Raw genomic sequence first — 19,289 nt, forward strand, 5'->3', positions numbered from 1 at the left:
CTAGTAATTTGAAAAGAAAAAAAAAAAGATAAAGTATCAGTGACATGTTTTACCACCCTTCCAAAAATTCAAGAGAAAAAGGAACGAAATTTGCTCATGATAAAAAAATAAATTATTTTAAAAAAAATTATTAAGGATACTTTATGTAATTTATATTTATTTTAAATTAATTTTTAATATTTTTAAATTAAGCAATAATTCCATATCACTATTTAAAATTGTTTCTATATACCTAAATATAATTTATATATTTAAATATATTAGTTTATTTATTAAATTTTTTATTACAATAAAATTTATGAGAATACAAATATTTATTTATTATAAAATTTAATTAATTGTATAAAAATCTCAATTTCAATTAAATATAAATAATAAATAATAAATAATAAATAGATAAATCACCGTGCAGCCCACGGTACATACAAGTACAAAACACTACCCTAATTTCTTTCTGTCTCTCTTTAGTCTTTCTCTTTTTCTCTCTCTCCATTCCGTGTTTTCAGCTCCGGTAACCTCTCCTTCTCCGCCGCCGTTGCTATCTCCGCTGTGACCTTCCATCCCTCAACGCCCCACAGGTATTATTCTCTTCATGATTGCACATCCAACTCTCCCTTCATAATACCCCCAAATTAGGTTTAGATTATTTGGGAATTTGGGGTTTCCAATTTAATGTAATTTTGTTATCTTTATTGTGTTACTAGTCTTTCCTGTGACTTAGTTTTTATTTGATTGAGTTGCCGAGCTGAAATTACAGACATGAAGCTTTCAGATGCAAAATGCATTAATCCGTTTTCATGTTTTAAGTAAAAATGATTGGATAAACGAAGTGCATGCTTGTGAGAGTTTACGCTTTAAGGGAAAAATATTTTTTTCTTAAGTTTTTTTAAGAAATTGTATTTTTTTAATTCAAAATAAAGGAATCAATCCTAATTGTATTTTTTTATTGGAATCAAAATGTCTACTTTTCACCTGAGTTTTGGGATTTTCAATTTTAAAAATGTGCTAAGTATAAAACATAATCAACTTGTTCTGTTCTGCTGCGTTTTATCATGTCTACCAAATGCTAGAAGCAGTGGAGAATAAACAAATTTCCTATCAAATTTGAATGAACAAGTTTCTAGTGGAGAAGTCATTCGTTTTTTGTTTTCGTTTCTTCTTTTTAAAATTCCAGTTTGGTAAACATCAGTTCCTGTTACTTCATTTGTGAGTTTGTTATCTAAAGCTTTTCATGGGAGAGTTGCTTTGAATAATGCTAACCCCTTCTAATTGTTTTTCATAAAAAGTTCTATCTTAACATTCAAAATTCCTAAACTTCAATATAAAGTGTAAGGTGAAGACCTGCAATCCACAGATTGAGTATGTGAGGTTTACAAGTTTTAGATATGAGGTGTATGTTGTTAAAACTATTTTCATATGAAACATGGGGCCTTTATTTGTTTTTCTGATTAAAATTCTAATGCTGTAGATCTTCAATTTGATTGCTTGGGTCAACAATTTCTGTCATTCTCAATCATGGCAACTAGTAAGTGAAACATATTTGTTTTTCCTATCTGTTTAATCTGTACCTTTTACCAGGTTTGCTCATTTATGTTGTTTAATGTTTCTATTACTTTATGGTCTTCTTTGGTGGAGATCTTTTTTACTTTTAAAATTAATATATTAAATGACTATGGATTTCCTGCAGGACTTCAGTTTGAAAATAATTGTGAAGTTGGAGTCTTCTCTAAACTCACCAATGCTTACTGTTTGGTTGCGATTGGAGGTTCTGAAAGCTTCTACAGGTTTTCATTCATTTTGGACTAGTGAAAATATATTCTCAGATGGATTTTAGTTATTATATTTGGTTTCAAATGGTTTGAAATTGTTATGATAGTTCTATAAATGAATAAATTAATATGTTGCTTCGTACCAGTGTATTTGAAGCTGAGTTAGCAGATGTTATCCCTGTGGTCAAGACATCCATTGGTGGTACTCGTATCATTGGTCGTCTTTGTGCTGGTAAAGTTTTTCTTATCCTCATTTATTCTCTTGGTTTCTCTAGGAGTAATAGTCCATATCACAGTTGTGATGGCTCCATCCTATATATTTAGCTAACAAAGAAACTACAATTATTTCTTCTTTCTTCTATTTATCGTCCTTTTATTGAACCTAAATAATTTACCTTCCTATTTGTTTGCAGGAAACAAGAATGGGCTTCTCTTGCCCCATACCACCACAGACCAAGGTGATTCCTATTTTTTTTTTTTTTTGTTTTGATTCTTAGTACTTTATGATGCTATTTTAATATCATGTGCTATGGCCTGTTAAATCGACTTTGTAACTCCCTTTCTCCACAAACAAAAATTGACCCTGTTGACTTTGTGAATAAAATATGTCAAATGGTTATTCAACATTAGACTGATGATTCTGTTTACTGTTAGCTAGCACAGATGGGATGAAGAAATGCTTATTTCTATAAAAATATTTAACATTATTGCTTTTGTATAGTTGTAATTGAAAATAATCAAACTAACCTACTGGTTTTATTACCAAATTATAGACAGGAAGTGTTTCATGCCTGTCTTGTGGTTATGCAATTAGCTGATATCATAAAGATTCTGATTTCTGTTTGTTTTTTTGCTAGCACCTTATCTTTATCAACACTCTAGTCTCTTGGCCTTTCAGCATTGTTTTTTCCATTTTTCTCTGGGTTTTGATAATCTCTTATTTGTCTTCGTTTGTATAAATTCTCTATGCTGAGGCCCGAGGATGGGATTTCATGATTATGACAGTACTTTTTTTCCTTGCATCTTGCACACTATTTTTGTTGGTATATAATTCCACATTAGTTATGATATACTGACTTATGTTACTTGATTTTATTGTCACTCATATTGCTGTAGAGCTTCAACAATTGAGAAACAGTCTACCTGATCAAGTTGTTGTTCAGCGAATAGATGAAAGATTATCTGCTCTGGGAAATTGTATCGCATGTAATGACCATGTGGCCCTCACACACACTGATCTTGACAGGGTATTGCCTTATTGTGGACTACTGATTCTTTTCTGTAACTGTTTATTCATGCTTAGGATTAAAAATGATTTGAAAAGACTTGTATTTTCATGTTAAGCATGGACATTGAATATGTAAATGGACAAATTATCACATATATATTGCTAGTCTTTCTGAATCTGAGTGTCTTAAATTGACAACTCAAACTGTAATTTTTTGGTAATAACATGCAAAATTTGGCATGCATCAAAGCTATGGAATTTGATCACCTAATGTTGACTTTTGTTAATCAAACAAATCCATGTTTATAACTTCAAATATTTTACTAGATAATTCTGTTAAGGACCTAATCAGGTCTTGTTTGTCTGCCTAACATGTTCTCTTATTGCTATGCATATGAAGCTAATTCCCCATATATCAATATTAACACACTACTCTTATGAGTTAAACCAATTAGTGCTTCAAACCCCTTTTATCCATCATTGTTATTTGCATTTATCTTTGAATTTTATATATAAACCTTGGCTTGCTCTAGTATTCAATGTTAAGTTTTTGTTCAGGAGACTGAAGAGATGATTGCAGATGTTCTTGGAGTAGAAGTTTTCAGGCAGACCATTGCTGGTAATATTCTTGTTGGTAGTTACTGTGCCTTCTCCAACAGAGGTGGCTTGGTGAGTGAAATATATTTATCTATTTGAAATTCATAATGTAGACATCTATACTGTTTTTTGACCATACACTTGATGCAGGTTCACCCTCATACTTCCATAGAAGACTTGGATGAACTTTCTACACTTCTTCAGGTTCCTTTGGTGGCTGGGACCGTGAACCGGGGTAGTGAAGTAATAGCGGCTGGAATGACAGTTAATGATTGGACCGCATTTTGTGGTTCCGACACCACCGCAACGGAGCTATCTGTGATTGAGAGTGTTTTCAAGCTGAGAGAAGCACAGCCTAGTGCAATTGTGGATGAGATGAGGAAATCCCTCATTGATACCTATGTCTGAACTGTGGTAGTAATAGTGTTTTGTTTTGTGCAATATATTGCACTGCTGATTGTTAAGATTTTCTAATTTAAGTTTTGGTGATAGTTTGTCTTTTGTAATGTGGGCATATATATTCCCATCGTGTTGTACTCTTTCCGTTAATTGTGATATCATATAATATCATGTGCTGATTTGTGTGACCAACACAAACAAATCAAATTTATGTAGGGGTTTTCTTGCGTTCCACTCGTGGTGACGACCTCAAATAGCCTTAGGTTGATTCCGAAGCAATCAAATTCTGTCATGTTAGAACAAGTTTTTACATTTCTTGAAGTAAAAATTCTACATTTTTGAACTCTTAAAAAAAAGGTAATAATATAAAAGCTGTTTAAAATTGTCAAGAACATAAAAATTGTTACTGTACTTAAACTATATTTTTTGTCTCTATATAGCAATCTTATTTAGTTGTTGAAATTCCTGTAACATGCACTATCAAGGATCTTAAGAATTAATTAGTTGCAACCATATCTTATAATTGAAAATCATGTATAACCTAAAATATTTATATTTCTTGATTTCTTAATGAGAAATCTTTTTTTTATTTTATATGAAAGTATTATTGGTTTATCAGCAAATATGGGATGTTCACGTAATATGAATTAAACCCAAATTAAATTTGTATTTTTTAATCACTTTTGGGACTTTCCAAACAACCTGACTCTTGTTCGTCCAAAATCCAAAATTCTGTTTTTGAAAGAAAATATCTTACTTTAAATCTCCTTTTTACTTTTTGAAAGAATTGGTTGAAATACTATTTTACACATCAATGTTAATACGTATAACCTAATTTTAATAATTATTTCAATTAATCATACAGATTGAATCTATCATACATCAATCAACTGGAGCTCTAGTTATATAATGAAATCATTATTCTAATATATCACATTATTAAAGATCAGAAATATGCATATCAGAATTGCTATTATTGACTTTAATTTCGATGGCCCATCAATATAAATTTACATTAAATATCTATAGTAGATATCACTTTTAAAATAATTAATAACAATTTTGGTATACAAAATAATTCATTATATAATAATATATAAAAAAATACAACTTCCTACTAAAATATATTTAACCAAATTTACATTAAATTTTACATAAAATGTACAAAAAAAAAAAAGCCTATTTTATGCCATCCCTCAAATAATTGTATAAAATTCTTGGGAGTACTTGCGTAAGTACAACGATGGCCTTGGCTTTAAGAACATATTGCTGAACAAATTTGAACTTCTATTTCTACTTGTCAGTTAACGTTTCTTCGCATAAGAATCATCTAATGCTGCACATCAAATACCCATCTCATTATCTCAAGCATTTCTTAAATCCTTGGTAGTTTTCTAAAAGACTAATCAGTAATCACTAGCGAGCTAGAAGACTATCAGTACTTTTCTAAATTGAACACTATTACCAACAAAAAAGTCTCTGTTGTACCATAGTTTACCGGAAACTTAGATATTAAGATGAAGAAAACATTTCACGAATGAATAGGATGAAAAACCAGAAACAGCGTACAGAATTGGTGAAACTGGTCAGTTTGAACCTGGCACAAAATCTCAAGATAATGGACCGAGAACACCCAATAAAGCATACGCCAGTTAATTAAGTCTTTAACATCAACAAAGTACACAATTTGCTCTTGCAAACAGTAGAAGGCACAAAAAACAGCATCCCAATAAAGGACTCAAAACTCCTAAGAATAGTGATAAGATTTAAGGAAGATAAAGAACCTTGCACATCATCAACTCTACCAAAAAACAATGTCTGTTGAACCGAGATTCTCAGTCAGGAAGGATTTGCTCACTGTCAGCATCTGCCTCGGTCTCAACCTTGGGTTTTGAAGGAGCAGCTCCAGGGGCTTGCTTCTTCTTGATCCCACTCACTATATCATCAATCCTCAGAAGCATACAAGCGGCTTCAATGGCAGTCTTAAATGCTTGTGCCTTCACATTGTAGGCATCCCAAATCTAACATCACATTAGAACAAAACATTTTCTGAGTCCACTTGGTGACATACGTGCTTATCAAGATGGTAGCATAAGTACAAATACTTTGAAACAAGAAAAAAAGGGTAGATCTCCGAAAGGGGGGCTCGGCAACACGACTATTCTATTCTACTAAAGAAATAAACACAGGTTTTTTCACTGTGTTGTATCTTTTAGGAGTAACTGAGAAATGTTAGTTCAAAGCCTAATGGCTAATGTGACTAACTTTGGTTGGCAAAATAACTGTTGGCAGTTTTTGGTATCATTTAAAATATGCATATGTAACAGATTAGGTTAGGCGTGAAGTACCTTGCGCTCTTTCATGTCAGTGATACTGCCAGCATTTCCATCTATACCAATCCATGCATTTTCTCCATTTGCATGCTATTATTTTCAAGAACAGTGTTAAACGTGATATGACTTCAGAGAAAAAGACTGTATACAATAAGTACTAACAAACTATTCTTACTTTTCCTTGTAGAGCAGTCATAGTCCGGATGACATTTACTCCACAATTTTGAGCCAAAGTTCGTGGTATGGCTTCAAAAGCTAGGGCAGCAGCTTCATAAGGCCACTGTCAGTCAACAACAATCTTAAGTAAGAATTCAGTGTAAACTGCTACTCCCGACAAGAGATAGAACTAGAATCCATCAAAAGTAGTACAGCTACTGCTACTGGTTCAGTAAAACTACGCTCACCTTCTCTATGCCCTCAATAGATGAACTCTTTTGTTTCAAGGCAGCCGACACCGTCAACTCTGTAGCACCGCCTCCAGGAACAAGTTTAGGATTTTTTATAATGTTCCTTGCAACAGACATGGCATCCTGTCAAGAAAACAAGTTTCAGAAAGCAGTATGGTCAAAACTAAATTTTTAGAACATGTCGATAGCTTACCTGTAGGTTTCTTTCAACTTCATTTAATAGATCCTTACTAGCACCCCTTAGTAGAACAGTACAAGCCTTGGGTTCTTTGCAATCAACAATATATGCAAAGTACTCATCTCCAATTTTCTTAACCTCAAATAACCCAGCACCAGTACCAACATCAGACTCCTGCAATTCATCTGGTCTGTTCACAATAACAGCACCACAAGCCTTGGCAATTCTATTATTATCAGTTTTCCTCAGCCTCCTGATTGCACTAACTCCATGCTTGCTGAGATAATGGGTTGCCAAATCACTCAGACCCTTCTCTGTGATTACCAAGTCCGGTTTAAACTTCAATATCTGCATGCATAGCTCCTCAATATATTCTTCTTCCATCTTCAATAAGAGACTCCAGTCTTCTTCTTTGAGCAGTTCGGCATTTGTTTGGTTTTCACCCTTTTTATACTCAAGGGGAGAATCAAGAAGAATGATGCGTGGGTTAACAATCCTTCTCCTCATTTTGCCAGGGGCAACCACATCTTTGTTTATCATGACTCCCTTGAGAACTCTCGAATCCTCCAGCTGCCCACCTGGGACCTTCTCAACTTTAATATAATTTTTAATATCTACATCTCTCAAACCTTGGCCAATCTCAACACCTACTGTTGTAGTAGCATCAATAGCTAAGTCCTGGAAGTAACCAAGGAAGAATATATGATACATAAATCAACAGATCCAGAAATTCTATGTAATTTCAGAAGGCTATAATTATTATCAACACTCAATTAGCATCAGGTTTTAATTCAAACAACAAAACCGAAGAGCAAGAACTACATGAAATGAGATTTTTATGAAATTATTTGCTAATTTTTCACGTAGGTAAGCAGTTTATAGATGAAGAAAATAGTTTGATGAATTCATAGGCAAATCACCTAATTCCAGAGGTCCATCTAATTAAATGAAGACATTTGTCTAGAATCTAGATACCAAAATCAAATAGATAATGGACAAGTAAATAGTATATTTGTATATATCATAATAACAAGTAATGCTTTTGTAGAAAAACAATGTACAGATGACAGCTAACGTCTAACAACACTAGCAGTGAGCCAGCCTTCCCATCAGCAACGCTACAAAGACTATGCTTCCTTTTATAGGGTTTGAAACAAACTTTATTGGATTCCACAGAGTACACAAACACACAAATCAAGTAGATAAATTTCGCTACCAGGTCAAGCTACATATGCCAGAACAAACAGCTCAACAATTATATAAAAGAACAGAATAATATCAATTAGGAAACCTAGCAGAAGAGAAAGAGGGATACTCACAGCAATTAAATCCCCAAATTGACCTGTGAATTTGGTACCTATGCAGCTTTTTACTAGCCCCAGCATTATACCTCCTGCAGTTTAATTCACCATAGCATTGAGATTATATCTCAAGAAGTAATTAAATGGAGTGAGCAATCATGTATTGTTTCTGCATATTACTCAGTTACTACAAATTCTAGGAGATTTTGCACTAAATTCCAATAAGACACTACAGGTCATCTTTTAAGAAAATCACATCCCTATTACCAAACCATATAGATTTTAGAAAACCTACCTAGGCTCTTCATCTTCAAACAATTGGAGTATAGAATTGAAAAAATTCCGTACACCATAAAGGCAGAAACTTGTTTTTTGGTAGAAAAACTTAGGGGGCAGAGATGGTGCCCTAGAGAAACCCTCCATGCTCAGAGCAAACTTACACACTTACATAGAATTTATGTGACATCATCGTAAGGAATGGGTGGAGACTCAAATTTGCAACTTGTCAAAATCAAATGCAAGACTCAGTCTTGCTTCAAAATGAGTGTAAATTTTTTTTCCTAATATTGGGAGGAAGAAATTTTTAACACAAAAAGGTACTAAACCAGCAATAAAACTTACGATCCTGAGCATCAATAGGCATTGCAATTTTGTCAAGGACAGCAATAGCATCCTCCAAAGCTTTGTTATATGCTGCAGATTACAAAATTGTAGCATTCATTAATATAAACAATTTTATACCTTGTAGGAGAGAAACACTGATTAACAGTAACACTATTAAGTTACCTCGGCAAATAACTGTAGGGTGAATTTTGTCAATGAATGCATCGGCGACATGAAGCATCTCACCAGCTGCACCCAAAAATACAAGATATTGAAAATTGTAAAAAGAGAATAGGCTGCCCAACAAATCAACTAAGATCTGATCCTCCATTCAGTATATAATATAATAAAAACATCTAGAATTTTGCTATTAAATCATGCAGAAACATACCAAGAATGATGACAGATGTCGTTCCATCTCCGACTTCTTCATCTTGGGTGCGACTTAACTCAATCATAGACTGTATACATTCCAATAAGAGGACAGTGTTGGTAAGTTTCACAATAAAGAGAAACTAAGCCTTAGATTCACAGAAGTGATGTTTTCACAAGACATAGTCTGGAGTGCAGTGCAGTATATAGCAGTATGTATAACGTATGTGTGACAGCAATATCAATAAAGTGAAGCAAAAGATACAAATACCTTTGCAGCAGGATGAGCAAGGTCTAATTCACGTAAGATAGCATTCCCATCATTGGTAACCACAATTCCTGTTAATTTGCAAGGAAGAAGAATGAGGATCAAATAAAAGCATAAAATACAAGTGCTCTAGTCTACTGATCCTCAATGGTAAACAGTAAACACTAAAAAATATTCAGTTCTGAATTCAGAACCTAAACAATAATGCCATCCCCACATCATGCATAAGAAACAATAAATAATTATAAAGACAATTTTACTAAATGTGACAACAATTGTTTGCAAACTATGTACACCCCTCTAACAAACCAAAGATAAAAGTCAAGAAATATACGAAATTCAGCAAGATACTATTGAAAAACGTGAGTCCTCAATTAAGTTGTAGTTTATGTAAAAAAAATGAAATCACTAACCTCCTTGAGCATCAAGAAGCATTTTTAGCATGGACCTAGGTCCCAATGTTGTTCGGACTACATCAGCAACAGCCTGGCATCATCAACAATATTAGATTAGAAACAAGTGAACATTAATAGCAACTAGTAAGGTCCTGTTTGGATAAATTTCTCTATTAACTGGTAAAATCAATTGGACTTCTCCCATAAGCCTGTTTGGATACAAAGATAGAAGTCCTTTTAAGAGCTTCTCTACTGGAAAAAGCTCTACATTTCAAGCAGAGAAGCTCTCATAAGCACTTCTGACATGTATCCAAACAGGCCCGTTATGCGCTTCAGCTTCTGGAAAAGTTAGACGACAGAAATTTTATAAAAGTTAAGTACATAAATTGATTTTAGTTTATGAAAGAAGTTCAGTTCATTTTATCTTCTTATTTTCTTCTCCTGTAAATGCTTATGAAAAATTTATCCAAACAGAGTCTTAGTTGGAAATCAGCAATACCTTTGCCGCCTGAATAATAGCATAGCGGACCTTAGATCCAGACTCTCGTTTCAAAGAGTCCTCTACAAAATCAAATCGAACAAACACAAACCATTTAAAATCAATAAAAAGCAAAAAAATAATTATTCAAAAATGAAGAAGATAAAGAGAAACTCGAAGCATAAGAGAAGAGAAAGAACTTACTGAGAACTAGAACTGGAGCGTGCATGATTTCCTGGATTCAAAATATTCCGAGAATTTTCGCACGCAAGAGCTAAATTCACTAGCAAAGCAAGTTAGTTTCAAACTCAAGCACCGCTACAACACAGTTTTTTTTTCTCCGAACAAAACGAAGCAGATTAAAGCGTTTTCCGAACATAGAAAACGCTAAAAATGAACAAACTAAGGACGAATCCAAAAGTAAAACCCTCAATCACACTGCGAGGGTGGCGATGCAGTAAGTGACGCCTAAAGCAGCACTAGATCAGAGAGAAGAATGTGAGTTACCTGAAGTTGGCCGGAGACTGTTCGTTCGGTGCCGGAAGCGGCAAGGGAGACGGTCGTTGACAGCGGCGGAAGAGAAGCTAGGGCACAGAGGAAGAATAATCGGCGGAAGAGTGTAGTGTTAGGAACTACGCTGAGGTTTTTCGCCAAAATGTGCTAGATTTATATTAAATGTGAGGAACCTCCCAGTGCCACATTTTTTTTTATATTTATTTTTACTTTTTCTTCCTTTTCAAATTATTACTGTTACATTATTTTTCTGAGTTCTACTTTACAACATACTTTCTAATTTTAATGAATTTCTTTTAACATATTAGTTTTTAATATTAATCAAAATTTATTCAAAATTATAAATAACGAGTGGAGACTAGTTAACTAAGAATGAAACTACACAGTTTTAAGATTTATAATAAATTTCAATTAATAACATAAATATATTCAAAAGAGAATTAAAAGAATGTTGCTTATTTTATTTTTAAATCAATCCATGGATATAGAAAAAAGAACAAACAAAAAAAAAGTAAATATTTTTTTTTGGAACGTAAGAACTATTTTTAATTTCAAGTGTTTTTGTATTTAATTATTTTTATTTGCTCAAAATATAAAAATGTAATCTTATTTTTGTAATTGAGATGCACTACTAGTCCCGGATTATTAGATAAATAAAGAATATTGAAATCATCTTATAGTTAACAACCCTTTGCAAGATTTTACCTTTTTAATTTTCAATTTTTTAATTATTTAGCTATTATCATTAATATAAAAAAGGAAAACCAAAGCTAAATAACATAATATATTTAAAAATAATTTATCCATAGTTAAAAATAATTTTGTTGAAAATTATTTATTGTAATTCTAAACTATAATTTACATATTTAAAATATTTTTATTATAATTATAATATAATTTATATAATAAAAAATATTAATTTATTATGAATTTTATATAAAAAAATATATTTTTAATTCCTATACTTTTCACCTATATACTTTAATATAATTGAATTTGATCCTCACTTTTAAAATATTTTGGTAGATTTAAATCTTCTTCTTTAAAAATTTATCATGTTTTTTATCCAACAAAACTCAAATAAGTGGTTATTGATGAAAAAAAGTTAAAAGAGTTAATTGTTTGGGTGTTGTTAGGTGCACCCAGTATTTTTTGAAAATGTTAAAATTGCCTCTGTGTTTTTTTCGCATTTGTGATGGATGTGCGTGAGGATGGTCTGTAAATCGTACGGATCAACTTGATCTGTAAGGTTGATACGGATCAAGTTGATCCGTATGTTGATATTAAGTGCATACGGATCAAGTTGATCCGTAAAAGGCTTATGGATCAAGTTAATTTGTAAGGCTTTTACGAATCAAGTTGATCCATGAAAGGTTTACAGATTAAGTTGATCCGTAAAAGGCTTATGGATTAAGGGTATTTCAGTCTTTTCCCCTTAGGTGCTGGGTGCATTAACAATAATACTGGGTGCACCTAGCAACAGCCTAATTGTTTTCCTCTAAGACTTCTGGGCCCAATTAAAAGGGAGGACTTGGACTTAAACAATCCCCGTGACATTGCTGGCCTAGTAGACTGCCATGAAGAATAAATCACATAATACCAGTACCACCACCTTTCTCATTCAGAAGAAATACGCCACTACCAAATCATTGTTTATTCTTAATTGTTCCATCATGCTACAGTGAGTGGCCTCTCCACTAAACTGATGCATGTTGAATGTCCCAATGTCCTAATCGGCAGAATCATCAAATTGGGTCCCTTTTACAAATTAATTACTAAAATGGGTTTGTTTCATTTTTATTTACCAAGGGAGTCTGTTATTTTACTACAACGCGCCTACCTGAGGGGCGCATTCCACCAGAACGCGACACGTGACATGACTTGACAGGACGATGGGACAGGGGTGGAAGTGGTGGCCTGCTAGGCGCGACCACTAGTGGTGCCCTACCAGGCGCTACCAGTAGTGGTAGCCTGTTAGGCGCGTCCACTAGTGGTGGGCCCCTAGGCACGTCCCTCTTCCCTATAAAATTCATTCCCCTCCGTTTCATTTTCACACAAAAACGTTGAAGTGAGTTGAGTTGAAACGTGTTGAAGCGCTTTATACCTTTGCTCAAAACTAGTAAATATTTTTTATCTTCGATACATCATAGCATTAATTAATATTTATTTTGTTGATGATAATAATGATTTTATTTTGTAGGTGCATAAACAAATTGACACGAAATATAAAATGAAATGATAATTTTGTTTTTATTTTTTGTGTGATAATTAGTAATTTTTGGTAACTTAATAATTTAATTTTTGGTTATAATTATGTTATATTTGTTTGTTGATGACAATAATTATTTATTGTAGTAGTTTTTATGTCTAGCACATTATTATTATTATTATTTAAGCTCATAATTATTGATGTTGTTGGTATATTTTTTTAATAGCCAAAATTTATACATAGACATTAAAAATAAATGTCGATTGTTTTGCGTCATGAGTGTGCGAAGTAGGAAATTGTTGTGACAGTAATTTAATTTATTTAGAGTAATTTGTTGTTGTTAATTTATTTTAGGTTAATAATTTATGTTATGTTAATATATTTTTTATATTATTGTTTGTTGACGACATTAATTATTTATTGTAGGTATATTTTTGAAAAATGAATTCAATTATTACACTCGTCTATTTAAATGGTAAGATGTACGAAACTTATGATGGTATCACATTTGAAGACCCTAAAAAAGCTTTTCAAATAAAGCGTGGTATTAGTTTTGAGAGTTTAAAAAAAAGGATACACGACAAGGTAAAATTACAAAAACATGAAAGTATATCTATTATCACTTGTAGATTTTTAGTTGCACGTAAATATATTGCACTGCAAATTTGTGACGATGAAGATGTTGAAACAATGATTCAAAGTTTTGAACAACAACAAGAAATGTCTGTCATAGAATTATGTGTTGAAGTTGATGTTGCGGGTGCTTCTGCAATTAATTTGACAAATTCATTGTTATCATGCGGAAATAATATGTCTCACAATGAATCGGGTAGTGCAACAGTTGGAACAAATTCAGAAGAAGATTTTGATGATGATGATTATTTAATATTGAATTCATACGTTGAGGACTCATTAGATGAGGATGAGGATATTGATGAAATGTCTGACACAGATGATGAAGTTGCCCGTTTGATCGAACCACTTACAGTTGTGCAATCGGGAGAAGGTATATTTATTGTTATATATAAATAAATATTATAATATTTAAATAATTCGCTACCCTTGAATTATAAATTTTTGGTATATTGTTTTTGTAGGTGGAAGTCAGACTCCATTTTGGGATTATGCTTCTCACTATAGTAATATTAATTGGAGTCATCCTGACCAAGAAGAAATTTGCGGTTTAGATATGGGATCAAATTTTAATATGGGTCAAGAATTATATGTTGGTATGGAATTTGATACCAAAAGCGCAGTAAAAAATGCATTACAACAATATGTAATGAAATTGCATCAAAGTTTCAAAGTTGTTGAATCTAAATCGCAGAAATATGTCGTCTGTTGTGGAAATAGAAGCGATGACATCCCATGCCCTTTTTATATGAGGGCAATTTTATAAAAAATAAAAAAACTGATACATGGAAAGTTACGCAATGGGGAGGACCACACAGTTGCTTGAATATGAGTATAACTCAAGACCATGATAAATTGGATTCTGATTTGATTGCCACTTGTGTACTAGATATGATTATAAATTTTCATTCTTATTTATCTTTTTTTTTGTGTTTGTTGGTGTGGTGTACAATAATTTTTCGTACTTATTTTTATAGGGATGATCAAAGAAGATCCGTCACTCAAGATTTCTTTGATTCAAGAGAGGATCAATGGAATGTTTAATTACAACATTTCTTACAGGAAAGCGTGGAAGGCAAAGCAAAAGGCAATAACAATTGAATATGGCGACTGGGATGAGTCTTATGCCGTTTTCCGTCATGGCTGAAACACATGCAAAATCATTCGCCAGGATCGTATTATCAAATTTGTGATGATGATTTTGTTGTTGGCAATACTGTCAGTCGTGAACACCGACAGTTCCATCGAGTCTTTTGGACCTTCAGTCAATGCAAAGAGGCTTTTAAATATTGCAAACCAGTCATACAAGTTGATGGTACATTCATGTATGGGAAGTATCGCGGGACGCTGTTAATTGCAACAACACAAGATGGAAATAGTCATGGTCTTCCGCTTGCATTCGTTGTGCTTGAGGGAGAAACATTAACAGCGTGGTCATGGTTTTTGGCACACTTGCGTGAACATGTCACAGATAAAGATGGTATCTGTCTCATTTTTTATCGTCATGCAAGTATAAAGTCAGCTATTGCGAATGAAGCACTTGGGTGGCAACCTCCTCATGCGTATCATGTGTATTGCGTGCGCCAATTGCAAGCAATTTTAATCACAAGTTTAAGAATGGGAAACAAAAAGAAATGTTAAAAAAATTAGGTAACATTTCATATCTAACATATATTATTTCATATATAACATATGTTATTTTTTATGCAAATTTGACTAATGTGGATAATTTATTATGTGCAGGATACACCCCGTGTAAGCATATTTTTGATAGAAATTTTGATAAATTTTGTGAGCTGAGTCCCCCAGTAAAAGCATGGATTAGGAAGATCTCAAAAGAAAAATGGACAATGGCATATGACAAAGAAGGCCGTAGATACGGTCATATGACAACCAATCTATCGAAATGTGTAAATAAAGTTTTAAAGGGATGTCGCAATGTACCAATAACTGCCCTTGTGAAATCAACATACAGTAGGTGTCGAAAGTATTTTGTTGATCATGGTCGTCAAGCACAAAGGGAAATACGCGATGGTAAAATATATTGCTCACACGTCATGAAAAAACTTCGGGAAAATCAAGAAAAGGCTTGTTCTCACATTGTTCGGACATATGATATTCAGAGAACAATATTTGAGGTTGAGGAGGCTTTTGACCCTATGACTCAACGAGGTGGACATAAATGGGCAGTTAACTTGAATGAGCGCTACTGTCAATGTGGACAATTTACTACTTACCACTATCCGTGCTCTCATATCATTGCTGCGTGTGGTACTGTTAGCATCAACTTCTATCAATATATAGATGTTGTGTACACAAATGACTACATATTACGTGCTTACTCCGCACAATGGTGGCCTCTTGGGAATGGTGATGCAATTGTCCCATCTGATGAGCCATGGACACTTGTGCCTGATCCAAGTTTTATTTGTGACAAAAAAGGAAGGTCAAGCCAAGATCAACACGATTAAGAAATGAAATGGATTGGAGGGAGCCATCGCAAAGTCGATACAAGTGTGGCAGATGTGGGACAATAGGACACAACCGGCGTAATTGTCCATTGCAATCTCAACAAGGCAGTTGTTGATGTCATGTATTAGATCATATGATAATGAAATGTTTACTTCTTTTTTTGTTATTGTTAAACACATTTATGTGTCAGTGACATTATCGTAATTTATTTTAAAAGCATTGCACGATAAGATTGAAACGTTAAAGTGACAATAATATAAAATTAACATGGAAACAACCATACAAAGTATATGACATTGTTAAAACATGGGAAAAAAACAATACAAAGTAAACCCATTATTAATAAATCATCACTATGTCTGTGATGCCGCGACGATGTCCCACATGGGCGATCCCAATTCCTAGTTGCCCTATCAGGGGTTCTTCTACGATTCCCCCTTTCATCCACTTCGTCAGCCTCGGCAGAGAAATCATGACGTAAATCGACCCCCAATAAGTCATTCATGTCGGGTATATTTCCAGGTACATTCCACGAACCACCAAGTGGGGCATTTGGGGTCGGTAGTTCATTATTTTGGGTGAATGAAGGAGTCTCCCCTGAAGGAGGAGAGGATCCAAATATGCTTGTCATACTGTACCCTGGTTGGAAATCATGTGGGTATGAATACATCGGCGCCATCTATGATGGTTCTTGGGTGAATACCGGCGGTGTGTAATACATTCCATGTTCTCGTTCTGGCATTGGAGGCAAATTGTACGGTGCTGCATCAACAGTTTGTCGACGTCGCCCTAAGCCTCGAGTCTCCACACTTCGCTGTAGTATATTAAACTACTGATATTCAAATTGTGGCTGAGAAGGGGGAGCATCTTGATGTGCCTCAAGTATCCTATCCTCTTCTTCAAACATAAGAGTGATCTTCTCGATACATGGCAGTAAATCGTCAAAAGTACAAACCCTTCTCCCAACAGGCGACACCATAAAATGTAGTGTTTCCGTGATTTCACCCTGCATAAAAAATAAAGGAATAGTTATTAAAATAATCTTCAACGCAACATTATTTTCTAAATTATAATGAACAATGTATACCAATAGTCCTCTTCTTGCATGTTTTGGGTCGACATAAACTTTTGTCTTACGCCTATACCACCTCATATATTCAGAGTTCAGACTAAGGGTCCCTGTTTGTGGCGGCGTTTGCTCTACTCTCCTTTTATAGTGACTATTCCATTCATTAAGCGCGGGTTGCATTAGTCGCATCCAATTTCTTCTTTCTTTTCCCTTTAAGGTCAAGTCATGTATGTTGTTGGATTGCATTACTGGGCCCGGAATAGGTTGTTGCATTCCAAACTGTCGCATGACTCTATCCGGCTGGTGCCATTCCACTTTTTGAAAACAAATAAGTGGTACGATACATGTCCATAATACAGACCCAATAAAACAAACTTGACTCAAATTCATTTCCACATGTCCAGCATAAGGGACCCAAACAAACTGCATATAAAAGTTAAATTAAGTAACAATTACAACATCATTTAATGAACAAATGTCAAAATTATTACTTCGTCGTGTTTCATGACATATAATTTACGACGAAACTCAAGTAAATTGTCATTGCCTATGTGATGCAATTCACCTCCCAACCATCTTCACTTACCTCTACAAATAAATCCACTAAAAAATATAAACGGCCTATATGCAAAAAATATATATATATAATTATTAAAATATAACAATTTATATAGTATTTAAATAACAATATTATTATCTATAATTATCTTCAACAATAATTAACAATTTCATATTATTATAAAATCAAAAACAAAGCACTAAAAATATATATCAATTTAAACTGCCTATCTACCTACAAAAAAATATATAACAAAGCACTAAAAATGTAACACACTATCAAACTAATAATAATTACCTCTACAAATAAATCCACTAAAATATATAAACTGCCTATCTGCAAAAAAAAAATATATATATATATATATATTAAAATATAACAATTTATATACATTAAATAAATTAAAAACACAAAATAAAAACTAACCAAACAGGGGAAGGGGAACCTGCAAACAGGAGGGAGAAGCTCGCTGCAAAACAAAAAATATATATATATATATATATATTAAAATATAACAATTTATATAAATTAAATAAATTAAAAATACAAAAAAAAAACCTGCTGGGGAAAGGGAAACTTCAGGGGAAGGGAACTGTTGGGGGGAAGCAAAACGCGAAGGGGATGCTAAGGGGGGGGACCCCATTTAAGGGTGCCTGGATGCGCCTGGGGTCAGGGCGCGAACCAAGGCGCCTCGGGGCAGGCCACGAGTCAACGCACCTACGTGCAGGGCGCGACCGTACGCGCCTGGTTGCAGGGCGCTTCCAGCCCCTGTCAGCACCGCCTGCAAGCCGCTGCCAGAAATGCCACGTGTCGCGTTCTGGTGGATAGCGCCCCTTAGGTAAGCGCTTCGAATTACAGAAACAGCACCCCTTGGTAAATAAGAATGGAACAGACCCATTCTGGTAATTAAAATGTAAAAGTGACCCAATATGGTGATTTTGCCTGTCCTAATCTCTATCTTCATCACAAAATTAGTTTGGAAACTACATACTACATAGCCATAGTTTGCATAAAAACTATAAGGCATTAAGTTTTTGTCTAAAATAATTATTTTCTTAACAGAAACTAAACACTATCAAAATTTTACAATTCCTTACCATTCGGCTATTTACCAATTTATATAATAAAATAAATCTTACACGATTTCGTATCTAACAATACATAAATAAATTTATAGTTTTATATTATCATTATAAATCACATGATTACAGGCCATGGATACAAGTTATTTTCCAAATCTGAATTAACTAAAACTAATTCAAATAATTTGAATTAGATCATTTATGTATTTGAATTAAAATTAAACTGAATCAATCAAAATTATTCATGTACGGGTTAGATATATAGACCCGATCAAAGCCAATAAAAAAAATTTGAAGTTGTTTATTAAAACTGCAAGGATTGGGACCGCTAGTGTTAGAACTTCTTAAGGTATTACTTTTAGATATATTGTTATTTGTTTCGTCTTTTTATATTTATTTTTTCTGTCATGTTATAATATTAATA

At 33.5% G+C, this 19,289-nt stretch overlaps 2 protein-coding genes across 3 annotated transcripts; one reads left to right on the plus strand and one right to left on the minus strand.

The window, feature by feature from the left end:
- The first annotated feature begins 420 nt into the window (after positions 1-420).
- On the plus strand, positions 421-4,227 carry LOC114368663 (eukaryotic translation initiation factor 6-2). The gene is made up of 8 exons (XM_028325884.1): positions 421-578; positions 1,469-1,525; positions 1,688-1,784; positions 1,916-2,001; positions 2,183-2,227; positions 2,886-3,016; positions 3,556-3,666; positions 3,745-4,227. The coding sequence occupies exons 2-8, from the start codon at positions 1,516-1,518 to the stop codon at positions 4,000-4,002; spliced, it is 738 nt and encodes a 245-aa protein (XP_028181685.1). The 5' UTR covers positions 421-578; positions 1,469-1,515; the 3' UTR covers positions 4,003-4,227.
- Positions 4,228-5,568: 1,341 nt separating this feature from the next.
- On the minus strand, positions 5,569-10,995 carry LOC114368664 (T-complex protein 1 subunit gamma-like). Of its 2 annotated transcripts, none has more exons than XM_028325885.1 (14): positions 10,836-10,995; positions 10,533-10,602; positions 10,350-10,411; positions 9,869-9,941; positions 9,459-9,526; positions 9,207-9,276; positions 8,999-9,064; positions 8,834-8,905; positions 8,231-8,304; positions 6,927-7,589; positions 6,731-6,856; positions 6,502-6,606; positions 6,342-6,416; positions 5,569-6,014 (listed from the first exon to the last, which is right to left on the minus strand). In XM_028325885.1, exons 2-14 carry the CDS (start codon positions 10,555-10,557, stop codon positions 5,829-5,831), a joined length of 1,665 nt encoding a protein of 554 aa, XP_028181686.1. In that variant the 5' UTR covers positions 10,558-10,602; positions 10,836-10,995; the 3' UTR covers positions 5,569-5,828. The 2 variants fall into 2 exon arrangements, with proteins under 2 accessions (XP_028181686.1, XP_028181687.1); XM_028325886.1 differs by having other exon boundaries at positions 5,829-6,014; positions 10,533-10,611; positions 10,836-10,983.
- Positions 10,996-19,289: the final 8,294 nt, after the last annotated feature.

Source organism: Glycine soja, chromosome 9 (genome assembly GCF_004193775.1).
Source record: "Glycine soja cultivar W05 chromosome 9, ASM419377v2, whole genome shotgun sequence".
Classification (NCBI taxonomy): Eukaryota; Viridiplantae; Streptophyta; class Magnoliopsida; order Fabales; family Fabaceae; genus Glycine; species Glycine soja.

Bases quoted from the DNA above. Each gene is read 5' to 3' on its own strand.
- LOC114368663 (XM_028325884.1), top strand. The intron at 2,228-2,885 runs GTGATTCCTATT...ATATTGCTGTAG, and splicing joins CCATACCACCACAGACCAAG to AGCTTCAACAATTGAGAAAC. The intron at 3,017-3,555 runs GTATTGCCTTAT...GTTTTTGTTCAG, and splicing joins CACACACTGATCTTGACAGG to GAGACTGAAGAGATGATTGC.
- LOC114368664 (XM_028325885.1), bottom strand. From the start codon at position 10,557: ATGCACGCTCCAGTTCTAGTTCTCA. The intron at 9,277-9,458 runs GTATTTGTATCT...GAATGTATACAG, and splicing joins TTGCTCATCCTGCTGCAAAG to TCTATGATTGAGTTAAGTCG. The intron at 6,607-6,730 runs GTGAGCGTAGTT...GTTGACTGACAG, and splicing joins CTATTGAGGGCATAGAGAAG to TGGCCTTATGAAGCTGCTGC.